This window comes from Chelonia mydas, chromosome 10, assembly GCF_015237465.2.
Source record: "Chelonia mydas isolate rCheMyd1 chromosome 10, rCheMyd1.pri.v2, whole genome shotgun sequence".
In the NCBI taxonomy this organism is placed as follows: Eukaryota; Metazoa; Chordata; order Testudines; family Cheloniidae; genus Chelonia; species Chelonia mydas.
This window is the reverse complement of record NC_051250.2, coordinates 52,911,665-52,924,935: the sequence shown is the minus strand read 5'-3', so window position 1 is coordinate 52,924,935 and position 13,271 is coordinate 52,911,665. Positions and strand designations below refer to the sequence as shown.

The 13,271-nt window shown below is 40.4% G+C and overlaps 1 protein-coding gene across 4 annotated transcripts in view; it reads right to left on the bottom strand.

Moving 5' to 3' along the window:
- ANXA2 (annexin A2) overlaps window positions 1-13,271 on the bottom strand; it is a 54,030-nt gene that overhangs the window by 6,008 nt on the left and 34,751 nt on the right. For 3 of the 4 annotated variants that reach the window (XR_006284598.1, XM_043524579.1, XM_037910464.2), the window contains exons 6-12: window positions 8,046-8,136; window positions 6,287-6,366; window positions 5,832-5,891; window positions 5,013-5,106; window positions 4,157-4,252; window positions 3,125-3,183; window positions 1,165-1,287 (exon numbers count right to left, since the gene is read on the bottom strand). Coding sequence is in view for 3 of the 4 variants with exons in the window: in XM_043524579.1 (XP_043380514.1) it covers window positions 1,165-1,287; window positions 3,125-3,183; window positions 4,157-4,252; window positions 5,013-5,106; window positions 5,832-5,891; window positions 6,287-6,366; window positions 8,046-8,136 (603 nt within the window). In the remaining variant the exon portion in view is untranslated. Of the gene's footprint in view, window positions 1-1,026; window positions 1,288-3,124; window positions 3,184-4,156; window positions 4,253-5,012; window positions 5,107-5,831; window positions 5,892-6,286; window positions 6,367-8,045; window positions 8,137-13,271 lie in introns of those variants that run through there. The other variant, XM_037910463.2, reaches the window with a different exon arrangement.

Below are 13,271 nucleotides of genomic sequence, written 5' to 3'. Positions count from 1 at the left end.
CCCAATATAAAGATATGGCCTTTTATTAGGAAACTCAGCGTAAATGAAAGATGTTTGCTCTCTCTGCCAGTAAAGAGGGACAGGGAAACTCCCCCTGTATATGAACCAAGAACATAAGATGTAGTCAGCCACATCTCTGCCCACCCTGTAGTGGAAACTGAACAAGATGTAAAGGACTACCTGGCCCCAAACTCTCTCCATGGCAGCTCCACAGCTGGGACCACCACTGCCTACTCTGAGGGGGTACTTCCCCTTTTGGAAACCAGCAGCCACATACTTATTTCAGCTTTATGCTGCCACCAGGACTAACCCTTCCCAAGGGCCAGAGTCTCAGAGAATGCTGTGGGAGAGTGCACTAATAATGCAGGAGTGGCATGGGTGGTTGGTGCATACCAGAAGTCATCTCAGAAGGAGCCACCTCACCCAGAACTGACCTCTTGTTTCAGAATTCCACTGAGGTAAGAGAATGGGCCTGTTGGACTCAGGATTTTGATTTCAATTCACCCCATGCTAGGCACCACTCATACAAATATTGGGTTGGGGAAGGAAGTTGAGACTCCTACATGGTGACGTGCGTGTGTGTGTCCATAACATATCTGGTGATCAGAGGCACAAGCCGCTGCTGCTGTGAGCCTGTAACCAGGGAAACAAAGTCCCCGATTCTCCATCTAATATTTATGAAGGAAAAAAATGGCTTGAGACTTATTTTCCCCCACTCCTCAGGGGCCACAGACAGTGGTTACTCTAGCTCTAGGGCTACGGTGACTTCCACAGACAGCACAGCCTGGAATCAGGCAGGAATTTACACAACCTCTTTTTCCTTGGGCAGCTCCAGAGCAAGCTGATCTGTGGTTATTTTTTTCCTTCTGTTTGGCTTTCTGGGAAGACCCACCTTTTCCCCAGGGATGTGGACATTTTCCCACAGACTGGTGCACAGTCACCATATGCAGCCTAAAATGTGAATATAAATTTTGCTGGCTAGACTCTCAGGGCAGCAACTAAAAGCTAAGGGTGGGATTTTCAGAAGTGCTTGGCATTGATCTAACTGCTCCCACTGAGGCCAGTGATAAAATTCCCATTGACTTCAGTGGCTGCAATTAGACCAATGCCAAGTGCTTCTGAAAATCCCATACACTGATTATAACAAGGAGCCTTGTGATTTACCTGGATGAAATAATAGAGAGATTTTCCATATTTCCTCTTGAATTCACTCTTAATTTTCAGCATATCAACCTCTGAGCGGGAGACCATAATCCTGATCAGGATCTTATCACGGGTTCCTTTGCCCTAAAAGCAGATTTACATTGAGAGCTGTAGTATTGTGAAGTGAAAAAACAAGAGAACCAGTGTCTTGTGAGGAGGGAGAGAATCTACTGATGAGCTGTACATTGCTGCAGGAAAAGGTCACAATCAATTACTTCTTTCTGCATTCACAACGCCCTCCAGAAAACCTGAGGAGCAAGCTTATTTTCCAAACAATACTGTCCTCCATTTGGCCAATACATTATTGTGCATTTTCCATTACAGCAGAAGCAGTACATTTTACATCTTTAGACACCAGCACTGGGACCCCAGGGGCTGCTGCAGGAACTTGCACTGTAGCAGGGTACTGGCTTTGCTCTCTATTCATTCTAGTCTATACAGTTTCTTACACCACCCTCATCTTATCTAAGCACTTTCTAATAATGCATTATACCATAAGGCTAACATTTGTCCCATGTGGTCTCTCATTCTCTCCCCACAGGGAGAATAGTGCATGTAATTTAGCGCTTTGTTTTAGGAGGGTTTTATTTCTGGGGTGTGGGTGTGAGAGTTTAATTCACAGTTTCTTTGTTCAGTGAAGGCTAATTAACGGTTACTCTAGAACCTGCAGAAACACTCTACTTCAATGTCACCACCCCAAAATGATGACTGTGATGGTATTTCAGTGCAGAAATTTTAAAAAATATTTAGTCTCCAAAGGGCATCCCCCCAAAGATTATAACAATTTTAAGTTACAGCTGAGTCAGTCTGAAGCCTAACCATTTGACAGTGTTCCATTAAACCAATTTAAAGCACATGGGTCTGAGAGTCCTAAGGTTTAACCATCAGTTCAAAGAGGCTCGTCACTAATTTCTTTGGCATCTGGAAAGTTTCCACTCATACTTGCTTAACAATTCTCTCTCTGGATAACAGAGTTTTTATAGCCTTCTTACATAAAATAATCTTCCTCTTCTTTTAAACAATCTTGTTTCTTCCTTGGAGACCTTTTCTACAGTATGGTGACTGAACCAGGACACAAAGGTGATCTAACGTGTAATGGTGCTCTAAAACAATTTCTTGTGACTTGTGTTCACTGCCTGCATTTTTACATCCCAGAATTCTGGTAACTGCTAGGTTGAAGTCATGCACTTTCCAACGTTTCATTACTCTATTCCTATGCTCACTTTCTCTTGCTATGTACTCTGTGCATGGTGTCTCTTTTGACGCCTACCTACCTATGGGCCAGACACATTTCTCATTCACTTCAATGGGAGTCAGCTTGAGATACAGTTTGCACTTAATTTGAGTATCAAGCTTTGTTCTATCTGTTCATCTGCACTTCCAGCTTATCTAAGTAACTCTTGCTTTTGTCACTTTCCTCTATATTAATTGCTGCTTAACCCAGAAACTCCAGACTAAGTTTATTCTGGAAAAAGTGAACACTAATATTTCATCAAGGTATACATTCCTGACCTAAGGGAAAACATGCACATGAGAGATGGGTGTGGAAAAACTAACTGATGTTCACCACTGCTCTACACTTTGATGACAATAGCAGATTTGAAACAACATTTGTTGCGGGTTCTTACTGTTAGAATTCTCTGTTCTGCTTTTGCAAGCAGGTGCCATTAGTCTATTATTTTTTGCATTGAATACATCTGCTGACTTGAATGGACAAGATACATTAGATTAATTTCTCTATGCATACAATTTTTAAAGCATTCTTTTGAAGAAGGCCAGCCATGATGCCATCAGTAGGTATTCCAGTGCCATCTAAACAATCATAGACGTAATGGAAACTAAAGATTAAAATGTATTTAGACTATGAAGAGGAGCAAAAAATTCAGTACTAAGAAACAAGGCCTTCTTTAGTCCACCCTACCTTCATGGAGTCATACAATCGGTCAGCAAAATACAACTGCTTGTTCTGTATACACTGGACTGCAAAGTGAAGAACATATTATTGGTTAAACATACTGCACACACTCAGATCTGCAAACTAAAATGGCTTAGACTCATCCTTTATAGATCTGATCGTTGAACTAGGAGAGGGTTTTCAAGAAGACATGGCTTCCCACTCCCAAAAAACCAAACCAACCAACAAAAACCCCAGAGACAAATGATCTGTATCTGAAACATGTGTTACCTAGAAGTTAATATATTTAAGTAACTGCACCAAGGAAGGTTTTCAATGTAAACCCAGCTCCCTAAAATCAAATAAAGTATTTTTTCTCCTCAAACTGCTATCACGTCTCACCCTGGAGTCCCCCCAGGAATCAGTCTGACCCATATTCTACTTGTCTAACACATTCTGGTCACATCCTTTCTGAAAATGTTAATGCAGATGACACCTGAATAGACTTCCTCTTCATGGTTTTGGCTTTTCTTCATTTCTTGTTTTGAACAAGAGCCTGCCTCTACCAAAAATTTCTATCAACTCAGTGTTATCTGAAACAAATATCCCACTGCTATAACTTCCCTCCACCAAAATGCCACCACCTCAATCTCATTCCACAAACCTCACATTCCTGTCCATTTCACAAAATACAGTCCCAAATCAACCTCCATTTTCAAGTCTCCAAAACCCACGGACTGGCTTCACCCCCATACCGCCCCCCACACCCACTTCCAGCCACCCACCCTCTCCAGTCTTTTTCAACCCTCCAGGTTTCCAAAGAACAAACCCCAAGCAAATATTTAATGCATCAGATTGGAGCTGCAATACCCCCTTTTTTACAAAGGGCCGAAGGAACAATTCAGTCTCCACTGAAGATTATAAACTGGAGATGAACTAACAGCAGATCATCCACTTTAAACAGCTGGGCTCTGCCTCATCTCAGCAAGTAGATTGCAAGAGCACTGGAAATGTTTCACTGAAAGCCATTCTTAATAACCTTAACGATGGTTTACTTACCAAGATTAAGGAAGGCAACTTCCAGGTCTCCCTTGAGCTCCTTCTTGATGTTCTCCAACATATCACAAGGGCTGTAGCTCTTGTACCTCTCGAACACTACAATAAGGAAGAAAACATTTAAAAAGAACAGAAGTGTACCTGAGTCGTACAGACAAATTCAGGGGGTCAGAAAGACTGTGTGCACAAAAAACGGCACAGTGCAACTAGAGTGGGGCCAGGGGACATTAAGAAGTTTGACCACCAATATCTAGATACTATGCTACCTCATTTTCATATCTGTGAATGAATGGCTATATTTCAGGAAGTTCTTAATTAATCAATGATTTGGGAAAATGTCACTATGTATTAGCTTGGTTTTCTCACTAGGATATATGAAAAATCACTGTGACAGACTGTCCATCAGATAGATATTGGTCCAATCTGCATCTACTTCGCACTGTGGAATTTAGGCTCTCAAAAATAAAAGAACCTCTCAAAGGAGTTTCCTGGATGGTGATTATGTAAACACCAGAGGCCACTCCTGGGATCCACTGACATAAGCTTTACATGTGTGATGTTTACATACGGCAATTGTATGCCTAAATGTAGGCCTTTGCAGGAGTGAATTTAGAGACCAATTTTGAAAGTGTAGCTTTTAAGATCTGCTTCTGGGTGTGTATGCATGTTCAAATAGGGAGATGTATTTACTTTAGAGATACAAATGTATTTCTTTTCAAATAGTCATGGCTCAGCACATAAACTTTTCACAAACATCGTCCTGTTTCCTGGGTTCTTGCACTTGATTTAATCATTATTGCAGCCAAGCAATGACCATCTCCTTCTAACTCCTACGGAATTTTTTTTCTTAGAACAGTACCTTTCTGGAGGTGGGGAATGCTTCTTTCAGTCATAATATTGATCCACTTAGCAACATCAATTCCCTTCCTCTTCTCACCAGCATCAGAGAGGTCCTGTGGTTAGAATGAAAAGTGTTATTTTAGCCAGGGGTAAAATGAAGGAGCCACTGCAAAGCTATAGGATACCTCAGAAAACAAGTCCTACTAGAGCCATATCAGAGGGGAATGTAAAGTGTAGACACATACTTAACCTAACCACTAAGGGGGATGCATACAGAAGGAATGGACTTACAGACCTGATTCTCAACTCACTCAGGTTTTACATTACTATAATTCCATTCACATCAGTGAAGTTACTCTTGACGTCCCAGAGAACAAACAGGTCCTGGGTTTAATGGCGACAGGTGAACGGAACATTTACACGAAACTGTCAATAAATGTAATTCATTAAAAGAAAGATTTCTCCAGATTCTCTCTTGGAATCATCTGGGCACCATCATTTTTGAATCTCAGCAGAGGACCACTGCCCTATTATGAAACTCTACTAGGAAGTCTCTTTTTTTGTCAAGGTGTCCATGGAAGCAATAAGACAGCTGTGTATGGGTGTCGGTGGGAAAGGGAGCCCCAACATGGAAATGGCTGAGCTCTCACGATCATAAGTGGTGCACACTGAAATCAATATTATGTCCATAACATGCTAGGGAATAGGAACATGCACACTCTCTTTATGTGAAAAAATAAACAACATTTTGATATGGTCTATTCAGAGTTTTCCAAGATTTATTTTAAGACATAGTACACTTTGGGGAGTTAAGTTACCACTGATCACCAGCACTTACCCTCGCATCTATGTCAATCAGCTCATAATCAATCACACTAGTGTCCTCGAACCTTTTACCCTTCAAACAAGAACAAACATTTAGCAGACGTATCCAAATTGAAATAGTGTAAGCTGCTATCTACATTTTTTCTCTTAGTTCATGTTAGCCAACATTTGACAAATGAGCATCACAACACGTTCCATCTCCACTACAAAGGTCTGTTATGTTAGTTACTTTCTCGTCAAATTGCATTGTCATTCAGCATCTGCATCATGTTCTTTCAAATTGTCAGCTATGCAGTGACGATGCACATGAATCCAAACTTGCTATCAGTCAGATGGATGGATGCATTTCTGACACAGCTAGTCACAATCAATGTACGTGGCCTTCCACAGCTGGCAAGTGGACTGACAAAACATGATAGAATAAGGAAAACTAGACAGAGAAAAACGCATACCGACTCAGAATCTTACCCTTGCCAGGCAAACCAGCAGCTTGCGAAAGTCACCAGAGGTGTCAGACACAATGTCCCTTTCCAGTTCTGTCTTGTACACTAGAATACAGGAAATACTTTTCTATTTACTGCTGACCCAGTCAACTGGAGGGATGATAGCTGCAAGTTACTTTAGATACTGTATTGGGAAGTCATATACGAACAACTGGCTAGTCTATTGAAACACAGCAACCCCAGGTTGTACCAAGGGTGGCACTGGTAGGATCCCTAGTGTAGGCAAGGCTCTGCCATCCAGGCTTGTTTTGCCAGCACTTATTATTTAAACACAACCACACCACACCTAGGCTCTTGAGTGAGTGTTTTATTACAGCAGATTCAGATCACCAATCATCGATTTTTTAGACTGCTTGCAGCTAAGAGACAATTTTGTGCAAAATAACCAGTTTAAATATATATGCTTAAATAAAGGAGTGCTGTCTGTGTTTCTGGCCTGGCACTAAAGCATTTTATTTCTTATTAGGGTAGCAATTTTCTGCATTGCTATAAGGCTGCTGCTTTCCCTCTGAAATTCTATAGGTATCTATCCCTGGATCCTTCCATTTTACCATCTACATGGTTTCATCCAATTCATCACTATAATATTATTTTCATCTTATGCCATTAACACACAGCGGTCTTTGTTAATACTTTATTGATTCAGCCACTGCTACCTTATAGAATTGTTTGCAACTATCAAAGAACAAATACATGACAATTTTCTCCAATTAACGCCAAAGAAAACACTTGTTGCTACCCATGAAAACGCTGGACACCTTTGTTACTGTTTGTGATGAATGCAACTTGAAACATGAAAGGGTCATAAGAAATCTTAAGCAGTACTGTTTGATACTGAACTCACATTCAAATCACTTAAATCCAGTTACCATCAACTGAGAAATGAAGCTAGGAATGGATAATATCCTTAAGCAAAGTTTGCGCGGGTCAGGGGGGGAGAGAATCCATGCTTTCATCAAGTCTTATCCAGATTTCTTTGTATGCCTTTTTTTGGCAGCTCTATCAATTAAGATAATAAAAAGGCTTCTTCAATAGATTCCAAATTCAACTGCTCCACATGGACAGAATCTATGAGTAGGATTTTGCTCTCACTTACTCTGACTCTGTCTTCCTTACAGTAAAAGTAGAAAATGGACTATTGTGGCTGTTTTCACATAAGAGAAATGACTGGTGGATACTAGTTTACTACAAGGCCTGCAGTTGATTCCAAGGCACCAAACCTTGAGACCCAAATTTCTTCCCCCATGGAAAATGCTTCTGGGACTCAAGTTAATTTCAAGGCAAAAGGGTTAAGTGAAAACAACCTTTGGAAGGCATAATTCCAGCTAACCACGACGGCACCTTAATTTGTGCATATTTGGTTATTAGCAAGGGAAGGCAGTGGGTGAAATCCTGAGCTCCACTGACATCAACGGCACCAGTATTTCACCCTAGAACTCCTCCAGTATCCAAACAGTATGTATGGGTCCATAAATCATAAGGTGTTAGATACAGTATTTATAGTCGGCAGTTTGTCTAGGTCACGTTCAATTACACTGAAAACTTCATCAGTTATGCCAATATAAATACCTTTGCCTGTTGTATTTGACCAAAACACTAGGGATAATGAGAATCCCTAGGAAAGCCAATGGTTAAAAGTTTTCCAATCTTTCCCATCACTCATACAAAAGGAGAAAACGGGAGGGCCTAAGTTCACTGTGTTGAAAACATGAACACATACTTACTTTCCTTGTAGACTTTGTTAATTTCACAAAGCTCCTGGTTTGTCCTGGAGCAGATGATCTCAATGAGAGTATCTTCAACAGTCCCTAAACCCTGAAACACAGGTAAGGTTTTCATTTGACACTAAAAATGAGCAGACTGCTAGAATGGTTCTGAAACGTTTGGTACACACTTTGGTAGTACTCCTTTCTCCCACTCAATCTTTGAGAACATTCCCATCCCCACGCAGATGTAAAAATTGTAGCTGCTGGTATTTTTGCCAGTGGTATTGACCCTACTGCTAATGGCTCAGCCTCTTTCTTCTCATTAACTAGTTTGCTACTAGGTTAGTGGCACAGCACTGAACACAGTGTGAAAATGACTTCTACTCAATATTTCGGTTGGGACCCATCCAACCACCCCCTGCTCCCTGTCCCCTGACTGCTGCCCTGGGATCCCCCCACTCCCTGCCCCCTTACCACACCGGAGCCAGCCCTGCTACCATGCTGCCTGGCAAGAGCAGCGGGCCAGAGCGCTGGCGGCACGGCGCGCTCAGGCTGTAGGGGACAGCAGGGGAGCAGCCGGGGGCTAGCAGGACAGTCCTGTGGGCCGTAGTTTGGCCATCTCTGGTCTAGCAACTAGTGTACAGAAGGCTAGAGTTCCAGGATGCTATTCCAGCTCTGCCAATGACTGGCTGTTCAACCTTGGGGAAAAGTGCCTTAGCTTCTTTTTTCCCTCAGCTTGCCTCATCTGTAAAATGGGGCTAATAATACTAGTTATCAACCTCCTAGGGCTGTCATGAAGCTAATTCATACTTTTTAAAAAGGCTTTTAAAAAGCTGTGGATGAGAGGTGTTTAAGTGCCAAGTATTATTCTAATAACCTTGAGATACAGTTAATAATATCAGTGATAAACCACAAGCCAGGAGTATTTCAACACCGATTTGACTATCTCATTGAGTTTCTAGATGAGGTTAAGGTGTTGCTAGCACTATATATTTCTTTTCAACCTGTTAATTTAGTGCACTGGATCAAAACTTGACCTCTTCGTGTTAGGGGCTGAACTGGTCTCTCTCGTGCACACAAGACAACCCCTGACAGTCAGGTAGCAAAGCTACTATAAACATAAGACTTGGGGTGATATGGACTCGGAGGGCGGCACCTTCCATGCCCCTGATCCAGCAAAGCATTTAAGTGCATTCTTGACTTCAGGCATGTGAATACTCCCCATTTAATTTTCCATTTAAAAAGAAAGACAGACACTATTTTTATTTGATTTATTCTTTCACTGTTAAAGGCATTTGTATCAGAAACCAACAGGTCCGACTGAAAACAACAGTATCTCTTATTTCATGCCCCTGATCTAGCAAAGCACTTAAGTACATGCTTAACTTGAAGTTAATGGAACTACCCACATGCTTAAAGTTAAGCTCATGCTTAAGAGCTTTGCTGAATCAGCAGACCTAAAGTAAGGAACACTATAATTTTCAAGAGGAATTGTTGGTTTCTGGTGAAAATACCTTTTAACAGTGAGATAATACGCCAAATAAAAAGCCTCACCTCTACTTAGCTTTGTTTAAATCAAAAATTGAGACTAGTATTTTGTACCCACGGAGAATGTTATGCCTCCTGTATATTCTTTAGCTATTTTACAAGAGCAGAAATCAATACTGTAGCCCAAAATATACAGGGAGTTGGCAGTATTATTACCCATGTTAATACTAAGGAATAAAAGTGTCTTTAGCATGCTAGACTAAATATTCAGATTAATACATACATTTTGAACAAGCTGGATGTGTTGAAAGGACATGATAAAATATGTATTTCAAAGCCTGCTTTTGTGATCAAAGTCAAGACGTAATAATCAGGTTTCTATATTACTTGCCTTTCTTTAGAGCTATAGTAAAAACAAAATGTAGCAGCGCTACTTTGAACTATGTTGAATTACAACTGTTTAAAATAGAAATCAATTATTGGTGTTAATACAATAAGAAAATTACTAACCCATATGAAAAGGTGTCAGCTGATAATTAAACTCTATGGGAGTTCAGATGCTCCAAAACAGTGTAGTTCAATCAATATGCTCCTACCCTCAGGCTACTGGTCAATTGTTTATTTCAAAATTTTTATTATCAAAAAGAGAGCCAGAGCTATTTTATGAGCCCATTTCTTTTGCTGGCAGGGTTTTATAATGCCTCATTAAATCTCAGGTATTTGTTATGCCAAAAACCCCACCTCCAAAATTCCTGACTTTATCAAGGAAAAGCATGTCATCAGCAACATTGAAGTTATGTAGGTTACTTTTCTTATATAGGGTAGGAACAATACTCAATTCTGCTTTATGATAAAAGTAAAATGGTGGAAAATGCCTTCCACAAAATGTCCATACAGCTTTTCTGTATTAACATGTCACCTTAGGGCCTGATTCTGAAAACTTACTGCCAGGTAGAATGCTACAAAATGAAACCTAAAGGCCTGATCTGGCAAATACTACCGGAGGACTTCAGTGTGACTACCCAAGACAGCTTTTTAAATCTATCCATGATGCCTATAAATTGGGAAACTGTTCTAGCTTGTGGGGGACGCTGCGTCCAACAACAAAAATAGATTAAAACCAAAAAAAGCCCAATCAAGCTTTTTTCCAAGCACATCCTATGGAGGAGTCATTCAAGTTGTGTGCTTAAGCCAATCATCATCAAAGATGGTCAGAGTCAGTTACTGGACAGAAGGCTTCCTATTATGCCTATCATTTTGGGGCTGTTTGTCCATGTAGAACTTGACATATTTTTGCCAAGTCATCTGGTAGTACTGGGCACAGTTCCCAGAACATAAGAATGGCCATAACTGGATCAGACCAATGGTCCATTTAGCTCAGTATCCTGTCGCTGACTGTCAACTCTCTCCATTGTGAAAATTAACAATTTATTTCTACTCTTAATTTCCTATCTTTTAACCAGTTTCTGATCAGTAAAAGGACCTTCCCTGTTATCCCATGACTGAAGAGCCACTGGTGGGGGCTGCGGAAAGCGACGGCCAGCACATCCCTCGGCCCACGCCACTTCCTGCAGCCCCGATTGGCCTGGAACGGCAAACCACAGCCAGTGGGAGCTGCAATCGGCCGAACCTGCGGACGCTGCAGGTAAACAAACCATCCTGGCCCATCAGTGGATTTCCCTGATGGGCCGTGTGCCAAAGATTGCCAATTCCTGATCTAGCCTGAGCCACACAGAAGAGTCAAAGGTCATCTGTCTACAGGTCAAAACATTATTTTATATCTAAAAAATGGAGTAAATTATGAAGAAACCCACCATTCTGTAAGTGCTTCTTTAATAATAGTAGGAAGAAAGAAAAAAAAAAAAAAAAGAAGAAGAATCTAATACCAAACAATTTACAAAAAGGCTCACACATAATAGAAACAGGAAAATCCCCTCATTAGGTTTGTTCTAATAAATGTCTGGGGAAGGAGTAGAGATTAATAACAAAATATTTATTATATTTTTGTTTTGCTTTCAGATATACTGGGGGGGGGGGGTGTGCGCAATGGAATTGTAATGAATACAATACTGTAGTTACCACAAACTAATTCTCAGCATTAGTCTTTTTCTGGAATAAAACAAGCTGTATATATTAACAGGATTTTTCCCCCCGTTTCAAACTCTCAAGATCTTTAGAAAAAGTACCCTTAATGCTGAAACTCCAGGAGACTTTGTGATGCAAATCTTTAGCCAGTTTAACAAATCTTAATTTTTGCTTGCATCCTATTTACGGGTAAAAAAAAACAAACAAACAAAAAAACACAACAACCCAAAACCTGCATGTGCCAGCACAAATAAATGAGTTTGAGGCCTCTCTGCCTGATCTGTGCATGTACATGGGCAAACGTGGATTTCATCCATACAAAAAGAGTTGCACTTGCATTTTAAGGTTAATTTAAAGCCAGAATTGAACATTTGGCCCTGTGCATGGTAATTTGTTGATGCTCCTTGTTTACAAGATAGTGATATATTCGAGTCTAAACATATCAAAAGGAGTTTATTAGACCAAGACTGCTTATAACTCTCTTAATGTATAGGAGTATATCTGACCCCAACGCATACAAAATGTAAACAAAAATTTCCGTGCCAAACCAGTGCCTCTTTATACATTAAGTATTCTCAAAGTAGGATAAGATCAAGCTTTCCACACTGGTTTTAGCATCCTACCTGTTTTGTTTTGGGGCTTTTTGGCTATAGAAAACCAGAAGTCACTAAAAAAACCTCACATTTGCTACTGGCTTGGTGAAATCTAATTATAGAACACACCAGCAGTTTGGGTCATCTGCCCTGAGATAGGCACTCACGGTCATGAGCCACTCCAGACAGCATGACAGTTGCATCTGTTCCAGAGAACGAGACAGAATGCACATCAAAAATGTGCAAAGTGTAAAAACTTTGTATGTTCAGTACATGTCACCTATTTGTTCAAAGTATTCGGCCATTAATGCCTCTTTAATGTGTTTTCAGTTTTTATATTGTTGCTGTTGCTATCTATTTTTAATATCTAAACATGGAGTCAGTTAGACTCTGACACCTGTACAATATGTGGCTTATTCTAGAATTTGTTTGATGAAGGGGACAGTTAGCCACTCCACCACAAGAACTCTACAGTGTGCTGCTGAATCTAGGAGAGTTTTAACTTGTTCATAGTTCACTGGTTACAACCGTGTCCATTTTAATTGCATCCCATGTGTTTTTCCCCCAATTTTGACATACTAGGAGTCTCCAAGACCCCAATGCAGAAATAGCTGAGTGATTTTTGGTCCAATATGAGGATTAATACCAAAAATTGCTCTCACCCTCTCTTCTTTTGCAGAAATTTCTCTCTGTGCTAGTCATTATGGGGGATTTTATGCATTTGATTTCCCCATAAATATTTTTCAATGAACATGATAATGATTTTTTACAAATAATTTTTTTGTAGGGATTTCTTCTTTTCTCATCTAAGATTCTCCTTGGATGTAGCTTATTAAGCAAGCTTCAAATAAAAGAAACTAATGAGTCAAGCCAAACTAAAGTCCAATCATGAACGGGCAGCATTTAACAACCATCGCTGAAAACTCTAACAGCAGAGTCAGGATGTCAGGCTTCGGATCAGTGGAAGAGGTGGACATATGAGCTTATGAAGAGGACACAAGTACTCGGTCACCAAGTGAAAGTATAACAACTACACAATGCCAGAGGCAGTGGTTCTAGTGAGAGCTTTGCAGCCTGG